This window comes from Spodoptera frugiperda, chromosome 10 (assembly GCF_023101765.2).
Source record: "Spodoptera frugiperda isolate SF20-4 chromosome 10, AGI-APGP_CSIRO_Sfru_2.0, whole genome shotgun sequence".
In the NCBI taxonomy this organism is placed as follows: domain Eukaryota; kingdom Metazoa; phylum Arthropoda; class Insecta; order Lepidoptera; family Noctuidae; genus Spodoptera; species Spodoptera frugiperda.
In genome coordinates, this window is record NC_064221.1 from 4,404,123 (window position 1) to 4,423,653 (window position 19,531).

Consider the following 19,531-nt stretch of genomic DNA (forward strand, 5'->3'; position numbering starts at 1 on the left):
TAACGGCTTATATAATATCGACGTAATAATAACAGTTATCAAAACGTCAGTTTTTCATAGATTGATATCAAAAACGGTTTCCAAATGACAATATAAATGGCTATAATTGTATCGCAATTTTCTATTAAACCTATACAAGTATACATGATAGATACAATAGCGTTTGATCTACTAGCAACTTTATACTCCTTTGAATAAGGTCGACAATTAAAGATTCCATAAAGTAGGACTTGTAACCAAATGAATTGGTAACATATGACTGCCTAGAGCCTAATAAGTCTTAAGTCTGGCCTATTACATTATTGAGTATAGAAATTCTCAGTAGCAACTAGCAACATTACTTTTTATGCCTGAAATTTGGCTTTTTTCTTATTACATGGCCAGTTATTATAGGTTCTACAACCTCTTTGCAGAAATCAAAAAAAAACAAGCGCAATGAAATAAATATAAACCTTTTTGGTAAAGTAGTATGTAGGTATCATAAGTATTGGTATTACACCTTTGTCTTATAATGAAACGCAATAATTTACAATTTGAATTTAATTACAACGTGCCTAAATTATAAAGGACTGTTTTACATAACTTTTTGGACACTTATTTGATTAGCAGTAAGGTTTAAAATTGAATGTGTTACTGTTAAAAAGTAATTCGCTTTGCCTGTCAGTAGCTACAGTTGCTAGGTGATGCTTCTAACATCTTTCTGAAGATTAACGGAACTCAGAACAGTTTTGAAGTTCAATCTTTTTTATACATAGTTGGTATCATGCGATTTTATATCGAATAACTGTAGTCTTTAAAGTCTATTTTACTGACACGTAAATAATTGCGAAAAGTACATGGTTTTATGCTTGTCTATTCTCTCGTAGAATAGGAGCTAGGCTTGGCTAATATAACTCATATAATTTTGTAATAATGCAGTATCTTTTTACAAAGAGATTTGTAAAGATATACTCCTGAGGAGCTTTTAGATTTTTTTAACGTTGATAAGTCTGCGTTTGGCCACCAACCCGCTTACTGCCAGGTCGCCGAAGCGAAGATGTGACCGAATATGGAGCACACAGACTTAGAAAGTACCTATTCACTCTGACCTTGAAAAGACTTTACAATAACAGAATGTTCATCAATTAAATACTAATTTTAAATAGACAATTACAACACAGTTTTACTAAAAACCCTTGTTAAACATGTGACACGACAATTTCAAAGTTACATAGTAGTAGTAATTCAATACTATGTCACACAAAGTTGCATAGAATTGCACAATGTACCGTTACTTTACACTACACAGTCTACGATTCTAGTAAATTGTCACGTTCGCGATATCTTCTCATGTTACTGCCAACTTTAACTTAGTAAGTATTATGAGTTCATTTCTGATTAGGATTTTTTTTTAATGAGTAGACAAATAATACATGAGAAGTAGATATGTTGTATGTACTAGGTACTGCGTTTCCTGAGAGTGTGTTTGAACTTTAAAAGAGAATATGACCTCTTAGTTTGTTTCGGCCGTTCTTCTTAGAGTAGTCAGATAGAAATGTTGTGTTATCTTGAAAGCTATTTGCAAAAATAAGTATCATTTATCATTTGATAGTGAAGTCAAATCATGAAAGTATAATAGAGCTTAAAAAGTATCTACAAAAAATTTGGTTCTGTTTATTGGAAGGAATATTCCATCACAGAAATAATATGTGTTTTGAAATTCTACTTAACGTAAAACCAAAACCAGTAATCAAAATAAAAAATCAATTGAAATACTATCTACCAATACTCGAAAGAAATCATTAATACAATATACCTATTTCTATTCTAAATCAAATTATTGTTAACCATTTTATTTAACAAAATCATGTAGCGAGATAGACTAAAAAAAAAAAACAAAAAAAAAATAGAACAAAAACAATACAAAATTTAGTTCAAAAACTTTAAAGTTTCCTACACATAAAATTAGCATCGCAAACTACCGAATCTACCTAATTATGTATTCAACAAATGTTCCACGTTATTGGGTCAAGTTGATTTGCATGGTGGCCGGTTGACTGCGAAAAAAACGGTGATTATCACTCGTACATATCTAATTTGTTCGCTCGATGACTTTATATGGAAAATGAGGGACTTTTATATATTATTTGCCCTTTATATTTCTACGTATTTCGTTTCTCAATGGTGCTTATTGATCGAGACTGTTTTAAAATGTGTATGTCAAGCGAAAATGTACCTTAATTAATTAGGTATATGATAGCTAAACTGATCAGAATTTTAAAGCCCTTTGTTTGCCGAAATGTAGACTTAAATTAGACACATATTTTCTATTGTGTCTCATATAGTGGCAAATCAAAAGATAAAAAGGTTTGAAGACTGCAAAATGCCTGTTAGTATATAGTGGTTTTGCTACATTCTTTTATATATTAACTTATATATCGTAGAATAGTAACACATATCTACTTAAACTGCCCACAGTAATTACAAGCACTACTTATTTATTATTCAAACATAATAATGAACAGTACAATTCCATATAAATTGCGCTTACATTAAAACAATACTTAATAACATATACATAAAGTTGTTTGTACTCTGTCTCTCTCTAGTATATAAAAGACAATAAGATCATATAGATTTGACAAGCAAATATCGCCCTTAAGGTTGTAGTCTTAACGCCCAGCACATGAAAAAGCAATAAATTAGCAGTTAAATTCAATATCAGATTGTTATAACAAGCAAATATCACTCTTAAGTTTCTAGTGTTAATGCCTAAAATGTCTTATCACCTAAGCAATACTACTTACTAAATTATACTAGTAATATATCAAGAACAAATTCTAAATAATATAGGTATATAGGATAGCAAATCAAAATGAACTTGGCAACAGCTTATCTAAACGAATAGTTTAGAATTACTAGGTTAAACTATTTAGGCTAATGCCTAGGCATTCGTAAACTAGATACATGCATAATCAAGTAAAATAAATCAATCGAAATTAGACCTTACACCAATGTTCACATAGTTGAAAATATCTATACTTAAATAGTTAATGTTTGCAATAGTTTAACAGTTGATTAAGCGGGGATTCTATAAACGCGATCATGCGATTTTTTGTCTTATACTCCTAATGCGACTTGACGTAACATCTCAAGTTGAATAAATGCGATTAATCGTATGATCTGCGTTATTGAAACACAATGCCATAGTTATAACATCCAGCATTTTCGAAACGCCATTTTTCGCATATGGAGATTATTCATATGATTTAATTGAAGCTAAGCAATGAAATCAGAAATGAAAAAAAATCAATTATTATATTTTGTGAGTACAGCTCCATAGTACCTTGTCCACAGAAGATCTGTAATGTTGTAGGTTGTTTAATAATGATAAATATACATACAGCGCCGTTATTGCGATGCTGTATCTATAAAGAGTATTCAAATTATCTCAATGACTGCTTTTTATGGTATAACTACTGGGCCTATTGCACTCACTTTTCTTATATTGTCAGCCAAGATGATAACAAATATGTGGTTTAAATTAAGTCATATGAGTTTTCTCCATACGGTATATTTAATTTAATATAATTTGTATGTCGACTAATATTTTACGTAATTATAAGACTCCTTTTCAGGTATTTTGTAAATTATGTTGTCTGTGATAATATAATACTTAACTTTAGTAACGATTTTTTGTAAAATAAAGCTATTGAAACATCCATTTTGGTTTTTTAATTCCCTTTTGTTTTGCTGTGTTCCTTATTTTATATTTTTACAAAAGACTTCTCAGTGTGTTGTTTGGTTTGATTTTTAGCTGACCTGTCTTCTATTGAGATGATTTTACATCAATTTCGGAAGGCTCTCCTGTGATTGTCCACTTTCTAAATTCCCTATAGTCTTTTTTTTATTTATTCTTTTACGTCAGGTATCGAAGGCTCATATTAATATAAAAGTATTATACAATATAAAACGTGAATACGTTTATTGTGCTAGTTGTAATTTAATGTACTGCAAATTGTCACCACTCGACTGATGACCAGCGTTGGCGTCATGTACTGCGTGGTGTCAGGCCACGGAATCGTCGGAAAATAACACGGAAATGGCACTATATATATTTTTTAATTTATTTAAAGGGCTTTGTCTCTTAAGAGACCACATATGTACTTATAACTATCTTACGGTCTATATAGCACTAAATAATACAAATGTTTTGCTTTAGGAAATTATAATTGAAGAATTAAAGTGTGCCTATAGAACTCATTCCCGTTACAAAGTATGATATTATAACAAGATGAGCACAGTTAACTCACTGATACTGTAATTGGTTGAACATTGTCAAAATATATTTATTTTATTGGAAGCCTGTAGATATGATTGAAGCTTATTTTTAGGTAATTTAAATGATGATGATGATAGATTTCATTATAATTATTATAAAAATATAAAAGTTTATCGTTCCTGAATCAAATAAGTTATAGCATAGCGTTGTAACAGTGTGTTGCTATGAGTTTTATAACAGGCAATACGAGTACATATTGCTTTATTCCTTTGAGTGAATTTAATAATCTCACTAAATTACAAAGTATTCTATACAGATTTCTACATTATTTATTGCATTTAATAGTTATGTTATTAAAAATACAAGTACATAACAAAAATCGGCCTGTTTTTGAGAGATTTCCTTCACATTTAGTTCTTTCTATGTATTAGGTCTAGTATTACACTTATTTCCCAATTACAAAGATATAATTACGTTCCTATACGCATAATCTTACAGTCCTTTATCAAGCAATCATTCAACACACCAACCATATGAAATAAAACCAACAAAATGAACCGTTTTTACAAAAACATCTGCCGGCGTTCGAGGGGGGCAACCAGATGTTTCATTCAATACGAAACTACAAGCTGTAGTCGACAGATGGCGCGACTGTTTTTGTGCTACTAAGGTCACCGTTAAGGTGTATGAACTTGTAGTCTTGCATTCAATTAACTGCAATCCTGTTTTTCATTATGATAGGTGTAATTAATTAGGTTTTGTGTTGGTTTCTCTAAAATAGATTTTGCTAGATTGCTGTAGTATAGAAAACTATGCTACAAACTATATAAACGAAACAAACAGTCAAAGTCAAAGCATTTATTTAAATAAAATTAATCCTTAGTTATATACTTTTGAAACGTCAGATTGAATGGTCCGTCAGTTTGTCAGTGAAGCTAAGCGCTCGATTCAATGTAGATTTTCCTAATGGCTATGGCTAAGCTTCAAGAATATATTTTTTCATAAACTCGAGCGCGGTTTCACCCGCTCTGCTCGGCTCCTATTGATCGTAGCGTGATGTTTTATAGCCTATTCCTCCTTAATTGGACTATCTAACACAAAAATAATTATTCAGTTTGGACTAGTAGTTTCAGAGCTAAGCGCGTTCAAACGAACAAAACTCATCAGCTTTATATATAAAAGTATCCTAAATATTTAAAAAAATGAATAGAAATTACTTTAACCAGTTACGTTTTACCTAGAACCAAGAGGTAACAAGTACTAAAGGGGAATTAAGTGTGAGAGTGCTTTTATGCGTGCTATGGATGGCTTCCCTATCGATACATCGCATACTCGAGTTACGCATCTTCCTCGCACAGCTACATAGCTTAGTATCTGTGGAAACGGTCACATAGTTTCACAGCTCTGGTGGAAAAGCATACTAACAGGCAAGTAATGTATGCGAACTTGCAAACAATATAACAAGTTCTTTGACCACTTCATACAACTACCGAGAATTTCATTATTATTAGTTTTGATTAGTTTTGATTAGACCTGCTCTGCAATCAAAAGATGCGGTCTGATCCACGATACAGTAGAAAATGCCAGTGTAGAACAAATGTAGCTAATAGTTGGTGATATGTAAAAAATAATACTGATTAGAACTTGAGACGGGATATTTACCAGTTCATCCGTGATAATGGCGCTTGCAACAGTGCCGAAATAACAAGAAACTCATAGACATGGTAAACATTAGAACTTGAGCCGGAAAGTTCTAATGTTAGTGTTAGTGACCATGTCAGTTTAAAAACTAATACTGGTTATGTTTTAATGTTCTTAGCAAATAGTGTAGAGGTTATTAATTTTGTCTGCGGAACATGGGGTGTCAACCAATCGCACGAATCTTTAGTTTTTAATGCGAAATGATTTAAAAATCAGGTGTAAAATCAGAAATTAGCATCAATAGGAGTATTACAAGGACCCTTATTCTGATTCAGCCGGTTATCACACGTTTAGTCTATTCTGTTATTACCTAGGTACATAGAATTCAGAATAAATCTCCCATTTAATCCCCGAATCCGTGTATATGAAGCTGATATCATTCGACAGTCGCCTTTACCATCAGTAGAATGAACGATCATATTTTAGAGTAAAATGTTCGTTAAAAATATGAAAACAGATTATTATAATATTTAAAAAACTTACTTAAAACTAGACTAGCTGTTGTTACATGCGACCTCGCTTGGACAACTAAAAAAGATCTTTAACACTCTCCAGCCTCTCATCTGCAAACACAAAAATTAATACATATAATGAAATTACTCCTTTACGACGTGAAATAGCAACAAATAGTACATGAATGTGATGTAAGCTTAAAAAGTATGTAAGGATCGTACTAAGTATGTAGACACTCATTGATTTCTGCCAACGCCTATTGCCCCCATGCCCCCAACGAGACAAAGGCTGCAGCTGAAGGAATACAAGCCTTACTTAATGCCTATTGGTGTAAAATCGTGTTATCTTTTATTGGGAATCTAAATAAATAAATAATGCAAACCAAACACACACTGAGATAGAACTGCACAGCAAAATAAGGGAATTAAATAACTAAAATGTAATATTTTCATCTCAAAAAGTATGCCAATTCAACCAATTTCTTAACATTTCAGCTCAGAGGATTACCTTCAAGATACGCGAGACAGACTGAACAAGTCGGATAACTGGGCTGAAACATCCTTCGGTCGGGAAGTTATGAATGTAAGTTTACTATATCCAAAAATTACCTTATTATTGACAAGGTAAATTTCAATTTGAATTGCATTTATTTAATCACTACATAGTATCAAACAAAGTCGCTTTCTCTGTCCCTATGTCCCTTTGTATGCTTAAATCTTTAAAACTACGCAACGGATTTTGATACTGTTTCTTTTCATAGATTGAGTGATTCAAGTGGAAGGTTTATATGCATAATATATATTATAATACCATTGTACCCATGCAAAGCTGGAGCGGGTCGTTAGTATTAAATATATTTGAGATCCACTTGTATTAAATGCTGTAGGAAAATCTCAAGGAAAACCACATCGCGGTTATCGCCTATGTATAGCTATTCTCTTCTGAGTAATCATTGTTTTAACTTTTAATTATGTACTACTATTAACCTACCAGTCATTATAAGTACCGTGGCTAGCTTTGTGCCAAATTTATTCAATTTTCAACGTTACTATTTTGATATAAGGTTGAAAATCCAATGGACATATAACATTAGCTTGACCTGCTAGCTACTGTAACTACAGTATATTATAAATTAATGAAAATAATGTTTGTTACAATCAGGTCGTAAAGAAAAACAATACGAGTTACAAGAAGGCGGTCCGCGAGAGTGACTCTGACAGCAGCGGTGCGGACAGCGAGTTGGAAGACATCTTGGACGAGGCTATCAATGAGCAGAGCGAGGGACCTACTCCTCCTAAACTAAATAAGGTAATTATATTATGTTCATAGTGCCTAGGTAGTTGTCACCAACTTGAGACTGACTGACTGAGAGACGGGACTTCAGCGCTATCCGATAAACCTGTACATTTTAAACAACCTCCTACTTGCTTGTCAAGCGAGAAAATTATAGCAAACCACTCTTTTGCACGGCACTGTCCACTGCAGGGCTATAAACATCCTCTACATTAGAGTATTTGCCATAATTTTATTTGCGTAGTTTAAAATGTTCAGGTTTAACAAAGAAAGTTCAAAGAGCCATTATACCACCACAGATGGAGCCTAGTAGGTTTGATGCCTTATCCGGAGCTGCGGACTACCTATTGGGTTTGCCGTGGCTCCGGCTCGAAAAGCAGAGTAGGAACGGAGTCGTTTTTAGTCAGTAAGAGTTTGATATTCCCTCTCGCGTCGCCCAAGGTACAGGAGAGTGGGAGAAGTCATTAGATAATTTCCCCCCTCAAAAAAACGGCGACTCTTAAGACCGCGGGAAATAAGTGGTGACAAATGCACTAAACTCTGCCGTCACCCACCAGCTAACGCGTTACGCAACAGCATATAAAAATAAGGGAATAAACACAATAGCCTGCCAAGCCTTGAATGACACGCTAAGCTAGACACGTTTTTATATCAACCCCATTGTTACGGCCATTGACGACTACTACCGCCATGATCCCAAACACTTGCTTACATCAGTCCACACTCAACTTTCAACCGAACCACACGACTCTGGTATTAAAATTAACATAAATAAAGTGCATTGTGTATTGTTTATGTGTGTTTGAAATATGTGGTTTATTATAACCGGTGTTTAGGTTCTGCATTATGAGTGCAAATGGTAAATAACAAACATTACTTGTCATTCGCTCTTTATATAATTATTGGTATTATGATTTGTGTTCGTATTATGTGTAGGATTTATATTTCATTTATAAAGGTATTTTTGATAATAATTATATTATTTGCGTATTCGTCCTAATTATTTTTATGGTTGGGCTACCATATGTTCGTTTTCTAGTGTATATAAGAGCTACACAACAGCAACAGCTACACAATCAAATTATTTTACTAATATTATAAATGTGAAAGTTTGTAAGTGTGTTAGTAAGTGATACCATGATATTAGCCAGACTAGTTTCCCTTCAGTTTCCTTTATAAAACGAGTTGACAATTTGAAATGTTTAACCTTACTGAGCATTTCTAGTCTTTAGTAGTTTTTTTAGTCTTTTGGATCGATCAAATCAAACGAGAGTATATACAGCAACTGGTAGACTAGAATCCTTAGGAGTTGCCATAATCCGGAGCTGGGAACAACTTAAGAGGTTGCTGGTGCTCTGGCTCAAAGCAGGAGTAGAAACGGTGTGGTTTTTACTCAGTAAAAGTCTGATACATTCTCGCTTCACCCTGGGCGGGAGAAGTCATTGGATAATTGCCCCCTCAAAAGCAAAGGTTTTTGCCATAATCTCCAAACTTGGTAAGCAGGTTAAAGATCGCAGTTTAAAGCGATCAGGTTTATTAGCTAACCTGCTGTCAGGTCCCTATTAAATATGTAGTTAGCCAAACTATCCGGAACCAACCACATGTGTGGGTTGGTTGCAGCAATCTGTGGAGTCCTCATCAAGTTTCGTGTACCAGGAGCGCTCGGCCTTCAAGTCGCCGCTGAAGCTGCAGCCCGCCACTCCTGCCAGGGACGACAGGGGCAGCGAGCTGGTTCACAGCGTCAGCTTCTACAGGCGTATGCAGAACCAGGTCAGTTTTATAGAAATGAGATGTAGTGTCACTTTGTTTTGTAAAAGGCCCCGTTGGAGTGCCCGCGTTTACACACATTGTTACGATACGCTCAATCAAGGAAGTTACGATGTAAATAATATTTATTGATAAATAGAGAAACAGTGTTATTGTTCAAATAGATTTAATTCATGTGCTTCGTTCTCTTACTTAAGTAGCCGCCTCGCCCGATATCGACCGGAATTATTTTTATATGATACCACGACCTCACAGAAAACCGACGTGAAACAACGCTTGCGTTGTGTTTTGTTGTGTGAGTGAGATTACCGGAGGCCCAATTCCCCCCTTCCCAATCTTCCCAATCCCCGATTCCCCAACAACCCTTAAATTCCTAACCCCCAAAAAGCCGGCAATGCACTTGTGTTTCAAGCATCCATGGGCGGCGGCGACGCGTCGATTGCTTACCATCAGGTGATACGTCGTTTAAAAAAAAAAATAGCAATGAACTCAGAATTAACAATCAAAATAACCATCTATTATTTTGTTAACATAATTATTACAATAATTACGACATCAAACTTCAAACATCTATCAAAACTTAATAACTCAAAAATCTTACCCCCGACTCCCCTACATCCGCAGTCGTCAACTCCATCGACCCCGATGCGCGTGGTCCGGCACGTGTCGCCGGAGCGCGCGCCGCCCGCCACGCCGGACGAGCCCGCCGCCAACGTCACCACCGTCAGAGAACGCATCAAGGAGCTGCAGAACGAAATCGCTAAACAACAGACTGTTATATCACAGGTAATTCTAAACTCAAGACGTTTGAGAATACACGTCATAATTTATGAGTCCCGGTGTAGCTTGAAAGTAGTCGAGTTTCCTCGAAAATTTTTGAGGAGCTGAAGATGAAGTTTAGTTTATTTGCTGCCGTATTTAGAGTCATTTGTCAACGGTTACTTAACCCTGTCCTTAGATATCCTTTTTGATACAAAATCGTTACTGAGAAAGTTTTAAGTAATCATTAAATGTCTCTAACTGCGACATATAGTGTTAATGTCTTGCTATAGTTATTGTGCAAGATAAAATATCATAAGGAATGAGGAATGATTAAATCTTTGACTGCCAATAGAAAATTGTTGAAGGCAAATCCTCCGCTAACGTCGGTCACCGGTGACCACCACGGCGTTTAATGTGTTAATAATTGAGGTGAACTGTGTTTCACACAACATTTAATAGCTTGTTTCTATTTCCAGGCGAGTCAAGCTCTGAACCTATGCGCCGCTACCATAGAATTCAGCGGGTCCACTGAGCAGGCGGAGGGGGAAAGGCTACTGCTGTTAGCGAGTGAGTAAATGTTTATGTAATTATACATACTAGAGGTCGCCTAGTGGTCGAAATTCGACCATATACGATTTAATTTACAATACCACTTAACATACGTTCAAGGATATTTTTTATTTAACTCAAACTCAAACAAACTCTTTTATAAAACTCTATTCATATAAGACGTAAGAATATCATCGAAATGACTGTCAATTTTGAAGTTTTGTCAAATACGATCAGATACTATGCATAGTAGTGTGTGTAATGTTTTATTTATTGATTTAATGTACTTTATAAGCATTATTTTTGAAAAATATTAGCGTTCTGCACTTCTCCTACACATAAACTATAAGTGTACCAAATTTTATGCTCCTACGTCCGCGCAATTTTCGTAAAAAGAGGTCCAAAGTTTTTGCATCACGTATTAATATATAGATTATAATGCCACACTTTTGTCTTTTTCTCGATTCTTATAAAACTTAACTTGATTATTTCTTTACAATTACCGAAATGTGACTAACGTAAAGTCATTGATACACCCAACATAACATTAAAAATCTTTTCTCTTTCTTTTAGAAAAAAAGTTGCCCCACACTAGGATTTTCTCCAGTGTCGTGGATGCGTTTACAAAAATACAAGTTCACGCACACATGACACCCAGACCCGAAACATTAATTGTGGATCACATAAATCCATATCCAGAAGAGAAAATGTCGTCCATTCGTCCATTGATTATGTAACTTTTTTAAGATGGGTTTTTACATAACTGCTATTCTTAATACTGAATGCTCATCTTGTCACTAGCTGGTCGCACTGAAGTTCTAATATTTAATACTTTCGTATGTACTGATAAATAATAATAAATGTATGTTCCCTTCCCAGCCCACCGGCGCCAAGCCTGCCTGCACGAGCTGCAGCGGCTGCAGGTGGAGGGCGCGGGCCCGGCCGCGGCGCCCGGCATGGCCTCGCTGCAGCTCACGCACCTCGCCGTGCCGCTCAAACGGGACTATGTCCGCCAGCTTAACGCAGGTACTGTATACTTATACACAGAATTCTATACTTTGTTTGTTGTTTTTATTAAATATATTATCTTTTTATAATATAGCTGCTTTGGGAGATACAAGCAGGACTATAACTAACTACAATTTGCAGCTTAAGCATACACCTTTTAACAAATTGTACTGAAGAAACTTTTTCATTTACAAAAATACTCTAATGCGATTACTTAACATTTGTACGTGATTAATCCAGAACCATTGTCCATCTTTTAAGAAAAATATTCTTCTTAACTTTTAAAATAATATAATCTCGCTATTCATAATCGGAATACATAAATACAACTGAAGATAACGCATATATAAAGATCTTATGTGACGAAGACATAATTTTGTGTGTAGGTAGACATTGTTTCTACCTACTTCAAAAAAGCAAGAATGACCATGTTTAGATGCTAGTTAGTCAAGGCCTTAGTGAATAGGTTGCTTATGGGCAGTCAAACGTCGACCCATTAAATGTAAAAAAAAAATAGTTTTCTTTTTCAACATAAATATCTAACTCCCCTACCCACCCACCCCCAGACGGCGCGGTGGGCCACCACGCGGTGTGCCTGGTGAAGTGCCGCGACCGAGTGCTGGCCACCAGCATGCAGCAGACGCAGCCCACCGCCACCGTGCTGCACTTCCCCGACGACATACGCATGCTCGGACTCGCCAGCGATTTTAAGGTAAACACTCTTTCATTCTACATTACCTGACTATTTATTTATAAAGCTATGTATGGGCAGTATTAACGCCACAGACGTTACAGATTACTTATAGATGTACAATGAAACATACAACAAAATATCTAACATTATGACGTTAAATTTTCTTGTACAAGCACTTGAAAGAAACTAAATCAATCCAATGTAGTACCAAATCAGTGCTATGTGGGCTTAGTACGAGTTTGTATTACATAAAGTACAATACCGAAACGGCGCCGCATTCGGTGCTATGATCGGTTTTTTTATGGAATGGTGGCAAACGAGCAGACGAGTCACTTGATGGTAAGCGATCAGCGCTGATTGGCCCGTGGTTAGTTGAGCGATGGTTGGTTCATTGGAGCCGGCCAATCCAAGCGTTCATGTTTCTATTTAACATCTAATCGTTTTCTCAAATGTTTCCAGGTGACAGTGGAAGTGTATCTGCTGCAAGCTTCAAAGGAAGTCTTGTCACATGAGGTGAAATACCACATTTCTAACAAAAAGGTGAGTTTTATTTACTTCTCTCCCAGTATAATTAAATCCAAATTATTTATACAAGCTGTAGGCTCTTGTAAAGTATACATAATAGTGCTTGATCCATGTTCATAGGTATGCTATGGTACTACACGAAAACATGTAAATTTTTTAATCATTTTACACATTTTTTTAAATCAAAATTATTTATTTCAATTAGACCGAGAAGACTCTTTTGAACGGCAAACCAAATATTACATTATTAAAGAAACAAAATGTCTATCTGTCGATCAGTCCACTAGTAAATCCTCTATTTGCTCGTTCCAAAGCGTAGATTCCTATGAAGAATGACAAGCAAGAATAATAAATAAATTAGCAAAAACTGTCTTTTCGTATCCAATTCCGTCTTTTTCCCACCTTTTAAGATTTAAATTCATATAACTCTCTTTCTATTTACGTATTTTGAGCCAATCCTATTAATAACTACCATTAAAAAATATATATTTATCCACAGTCGAGTTCCAAGCTCCTGACGCCCAAGTCCAAGATATCGGAGCTGAAGGCGCCGCGCGTGCAGAGCCCGGCGGGCCCCATGGCCGTCCGCTCGCCGCAGTTCTCGCTGCACGGGTACTGCATCTTCGCACTGCAGCAGTCCACCAGGAAGAACTTTACTCTGAACAAGGTTCGTACATGGTTGTTTTTTTTTTACATTTAATGGGTCGACGTTTGGCCGCTATCTCACCTGATGGTAAGTGATGATGCGGCCTACGATGGAGCACGTCTGCCCATAAGCAACCTATTCACTCGGGCCTTGAAGCAACCTATTCACTCGGGCTTTGAAAACACCCAGGTTATACCCATCAGGGTATAACCTGGTAGTATTTTATTGGGTATGACGGCTAACGAGCTGACGTATAGTAACGAAACTTACAGTTCACCTGACGGCCTTAGTACTAGCTTGTTTTACGTTTAACGTGATCGAAACTAGAGCGCGTTCAGCACTATGATGAATCAACCAACGACGGTTCATTCGAGCCCGCCAATCAGAGCAATGATCACACTCTCGTTTCGATCTCGTTAAACGTAAAACAAACTCGTATTAAAGATACTGATAGTAAGCAATCGGCGTTGCCTATAGACATTCACAACGCCACAGAAATTGCACTTGCAAATCCAACAGGGATTTAAAATTGGAGATTAAGTAAATAAAGGTTGTACGGAGACAATGGGGCCTCCGGTAAACTCAGACAAAACACAACGCAAGCGGTTTTCTCTGACACCGTAGTACCACTTCAGTCTTGAAGAGTCTATTCATGCCGAAGCATAGCTCCCACGTGATAGTAGCGTTAATGTTAGAGATTATTCATTACTTATGCTTCTTGTGGTTATATTCCGTCTTAAACGTGTATTATTAAAATTTACTAAAATATAAATTGTCACTAAAATTCTACCAAAACCCGCAGGTCCCAGGCGGCAGTCCACTAGAAGGCTCGGTGAACTTGGAGATAAAGGCTCGCGTCCAAGTGTCCCCGCCGGCGCCCCACGCGGCCTTCCTCACGGCGTTCGACGATGTGTCGGGGCTCGGCGCCTGGCACCGGCGCTGGTTCAGGCTGCAACCGCCGCGTCTGGCCTACTGGAAGTACCCTGATGATGTGCAGAAGAAGGTATGATGGTTATTTTACTTTATTACTAACTTACTAGTTGGGTAACAGCAGGTTCCTCGGTAGTACGAATAGCAAAATGTAATTAATGACACTTTTGACGTGTTCAAACTACACTAGGTCCAATTTCACTAATAAAAATGCATAAAATAGTGGTAGATTTTACAAGTTACAGACCTGAAAAAGTTGGACGCTATTAATGAGTATGGGCTATCCAGGACTAGTGGTTTATGTTTAGCAGTTCATTACTACAACATCTACCTCATAGTTGTAATGATCAGAACAATCTTATTAGCGTCTACGTCTTATATTACCGATATATTTTCCTTTTACCTATTAACGTGATCTCTTTTTCTCCTCTTCAGATGCCAATCGGCGACATAGACCTCCTAACAGTAGTATCGGAGCGCGTTATCAAGGCACCGCGCGACCTCTGCGCTCGTCCAAACACGATCCTTCTAGAGTCTTCCATCCCGGCCGGCCTCATAGTGCCAGACTCAGGGTCCTTGGTCTACGTCCGACGGCCAGACGGGTCTATCGTGAGGCGCCATCTACTGGCCGCCGACACGCCTAAAGACAGAGATATTTGGCTCGATTGCCTGAACAAGGCGCTAGAATATGTACGATGCTGCGGCACTGACGATGATTGAGTAAGATGCTCATTTTATGTTATCTATGCTGATATTGTAGTGTGAAGAGGTTTGTTGTATTTTGAAGAGTGGATGTGGTTAGTAGTTTGAGCCTTTTTGTAGTGGGATTTGGTGTGAAAATTGTTTGAACATGATTTTTATTCAGTCTAGCTTGACTATGGAGTAAATGAATTTAGTTTTGCTTCTGCAATACAAAGTCTACTCCATAATGATATACCTACCTTTGAAATATAACAACCTCTTCATATTGTACATTGAATTAACTACATATTATAATGTCTTTAACATAGCGAGTAACTATATATGTATAAGGTGTTCTAAAATTATCTGCCACAGCTTTAATGGGAGGTAGCCTAGTGACTGCCTTGTTGGTCGATTGGTCTGGTGCTCTCGGGTTCGGTTCCCGAGTCGGGCCAGGTATTACTGGGCTTTTTTCGGTTTTTCGAAAATTTCTCAGTAGTAACACAGAGTCTGGAATGGTGCCCAGTATATGGCAATAGGGTCACCCCTTTTTCATGTGACTTATAACACAAATGGGTATAAGTGGGTGTACATTGTACAGCGGCATTACGTGCCGTAATGTTCACCTCTGCCTACCCCTTCGGGGATAAAAGGCGTGACGTTGCTTTTTTGTTTTGTTTAAAGATTAAAGCCGTGGCAGATAATTTTTGAACACCTTATTATAGTACGCGCAGTTATTTGCCTAATTTTATACATTAAATGGATTATATAAACATGTGATATACAGGAATCATTAAAAGACATAGTTCTGTGATTTTTGATGAAATATGTATTGGATTAGTGTTTTTACTGGATGGACGATAATTAATAAGGCATTTTCTAAAGAGAAAAGATAATTAATAAGGCATTTTCTAAAGAGAAATTTCCTAGAAAACTAGTTTTTTTAAATATCTTACCTGTCTACTCGCCATCTGTTCAAAACACTTGCCTAAGCTGCTCTCCGCCTTATCCACTATTCGATTGGCAGGGCCAAATGAAATTATGTATTTACCTAATGTATTGATTTATCTATGGGACCAGTTTTAAAATAATGACGAGTTAACCTAGGCATAGTCGTAGAAAACTGTCAACGACATTATACCTACCTATCGCATTAAAAACGAAATAGGAGTATGAAAAACCATTTCATGTGTATGATATGAGAGTATGTTCGAATTATTCCGATGTTCTGCTATATTTTTATAATAATTATCGTGAGACATACTAAGTTAACTAAAAATCACGGTTTACTCACCTACATTAATGGAGAAAAGCTCTACTAGTTTTGAGTCACAGAGGGACTCTTCATCATGAGCAGCGTGCGCAGACGCGACGTTGGTAAACCATGATTATTAGTTAATTTATAAAGTTCTGCTATTTGAAAATCTTGTTAACTGCTCTAGCCTTTCTCCTATAATAATTGAAGAAGGTTACCAAAATCAATCCTGCCGTTTTCTAGATATGCGCGTAACGACACATTTTACGCTCGATTTCTATACTATTTTACCTGATTAGCTGTGCTAATCGGAATTTAACCATGACAATATTATGGCACATTGATAAGAAGACCATCACTACACGAAAAAATATGTTTTTTTTTTGCTAGCAGTGCCTTCTCTTAGCGCCCAAAGATACATTTTTTTTTCAAAAATAGCATTTTTGCTTAGTGTCACTCATCTTTTCAATGTGCGATATAATTATTCATATATTTAATTAATTTAGCTAAGGTCGAAACTTAGATTTCATTTCATAAATTACGTCATTATTTAGATTCGTTTTGGACGCGTTAAAACGTAAATATTTGATAGTTATAATAGTGTGCATAGTTTTAGTTTGACTGAAATCTAGCTTTAATAATGTACTAACAATTTAATTCTTAGATTTTATTCATTATACTGATTTTGATCACATTTTCATTAATTTTTAGCCCTCCTATCTATCAATTGATACGTGATAATTTCCCCTAACGAAAAATTGTGTTACATTTAATGCGTTTCTGAATACGAACAATCAATTTCAATAGGATTTAAAAATACATACACCAAAATAACAATAATTACAAATTTTGTCTGTCTGTCTGTTTGATGGTTTGTGCTGGCTAATCTCTGAAATGGCTGGACCGATTTTGGTGGGACTTTTATTGGCAGGTAGCTGGTGTATTAAGGAGTAACTTAGGATACATTTATTAGTCATAAAGTCCGTAAACCATGTGAGCGAAGCCGCGGGCATAAGCTAGTTGAAGATATAAGGGAACATGGACATTGAATGAAAGAATTACACTGCTGCACGCTGTTCCTATGGAATAGTTATCCAACTAATAATATTATTAATTATTTTACTAACGAATGTGTAATCTTTTAATTTGTAATTACTTAACAATTAGTTTTTTTATAATCTAATAATGTAATCATCATCGTCAATCATTGTCATCTTAAGGTAAGCGTCCACAGGCCCGCATCGTACGCATCGCATGTAGGCATTGCCGATAATGCGGTCCGTACGATACGGATCAGTGAACGCTGTTGTATGAGTTTTTATACAAGACAAACTAAAATCTGTTGCATGCGCACCGTCCGATGCGTGAGATGCGGGTCTGTGGACGCTTACATTTTAAATTGTATCATATTCATTAATTAGACTACTCTGAGGTTATTTTCAAGATATTTCCACTCGTTTTCACATGCCCTTTAATCTAGTATTTGAAAATTAAAGTATTGAATTTTCATTTTTAGATATTACGTTTTGAAATACATTTTAGTCGTTAGTTGTCAACTTGTAACCCCTCTTTTTTTAAGAAAATTCTTCGTTATATTGAAAAGAGAAATTTGTCAATTCTTTGAAATATTTTTTTTATATGTGAACGAATTTTTGATAAAGTTTTATAATCAGGGATAAAACACAGATCTTTTGCTGACTAGATACGGTATTCTAAGGCACGTAAAAATTAGGTTACCCACGACCAAATCCTCAAATCTTAACCCCTAAAGAGCGAATAATACACTTGCAACTCCGTTGATGTCACGAGTGTCTATGAACGTTGCTGATTGCTTACCATCAGGTGATCCATCTGCACATAAAATATAATTTATGTAGATATAATGTATGTAATGCCCCAAGTATTCGCTTACTATCAGGTGATCCATCCGCTCATTAGCAGCCCATAATAAGTAATTTATGTAGATATGACAAGACAAACTGCGCTCATGCGATATCTAGTTAACAAAAGTCTGTGTTACCAATACACCTGCCAATATTTATATTGTAATTAGCACCAAACATCGGAATTGATTGTATTTTGCAATAATTGTGTGTGTGCCTAGTTTGTAGCTATATTTTATATGTGTAAATAAAATCAATTTATTACGATAATATAACTATTTTAAGTATTTTCTCTTGTTTTATTGTTTCCTTGTATTTATTTCCTTGATGATAACGATCTATGAGATTTGGTATCGATAATGCGGTTTTGATGTTCGACTGCATGTCTTATGGCGCATTGCTGGTTCAATCACCTAGTCAGCCTAGAAATATTATTGTGATTTCGTGTTTTCTCAGCAACGTCTCAGTTCTTCGAATTGATAAAGTAGAGTAGAGGCCACGGTAACTACTTACCATAGCTTGGGCCGTGTATTAAAGTAAATAATAAATAAAAAGACAAACATAAGACTTGAATCTCTTTTAATTATAATTATTACATAGAGATTTTCAGTTACAATTTGATGATATACCTATCAAAATATCCGTTTCTCGCTTAGTTACCTATGTCATGCATTTAATTCACATAATTGGATACCTAATTACCTAACTACTTACATAATAAAGCATATTGACTAGATACAAGATTACATTCGCTTGGAAATACCATTAAACCTCAATATATTTTAATTTTAATGGATTACAAAAGACAATATAATAAAATAATGTAATAAAATAGCGCCTGAAGTAATTAGCTTAGCAACTGTGCCGAAAACATTAAAAAGTTTATATGTCATTGAAGTTTTATGGTTGAAAAGTTTTCACATAATTATAGTCCGTTAGTAATTATACTGATACCAAGTACTTGGGTTTGATTACATCGTAATTCGATGATTGTTAAAAAGTTTGCGTTTATGCGACACATTTTGGGCTGCTATATGTTAGTTTGGGACTTGAAGTGGAGTAGGGTAAATAATTGCATTTTAAAATAATCAGGCGTTCATAAAATTGGGAAGCTTGAAAACTA

The 19,531-nt window shown here is 35.8% G+C and overlaps 1 protein-coding gene across 4 annotated transcripts in view; it reads left to right on the forward strand.

The window, feature by feature from the left end:
- LOC118277085 (anillin) overlaps window positions 1-16,168 on the forward strand; it is a 72,305-nt gene extending 56,137 nt beyond the window's left edge. For 3 of the 4 annotated variants that reach the window (XM_035595749.2, XM_050696327.1, XM_035595752.2), the window contains exons 11-21: window positions 6,910-6,997; window positions 7,577-7,723; window positions 9,329-9,478; window positions 10,100-10,261; window positions 10,714-10,804; window positions 11,666-11,812; window positions 12,361-12,506; window positions 12,948-13,028; window positions 13,513-13,680; window positions 14,462-14,662; window positions 15,025-16,168. In XM_035595749.2, coding sequence (XP_035451642.2) covers window positions 6,910-6,997; window positions 7,577-7,723; window positions 9,329-9,478; window positions 10,100-10,261; window positions 10,714-10,804; window positions 11,666-11,812; window positions 12,361-12,506; window positions 12,948-13,028; window positions 13,513-13,680; window positions 14,462-14,662; window positions 15,025-15,309 — 1,666 coding nt within the window. In that variant the 3' untranslated portion in view covers window positions 15,310-16,168. The remainder of the gene's footprint in view (window positions 1-6,909; window positions 6,998-7,576; window positions 7,724-9,328; window positions 9,479-10,099; window positions 10,262-10,713; window positions 10,805-11,665; window positions 11,813-12,360; window positions 12,507-12,947; window positions 13,029-13,512; window positions 13,681-14,461; window positions 14,663-15,024) is intronic. The other variant, XM_035595750.2, reaches the window with a different exon arrangement.
- Window positions 16,169-19,531: the final 3,363 nt, after the last annotated feature.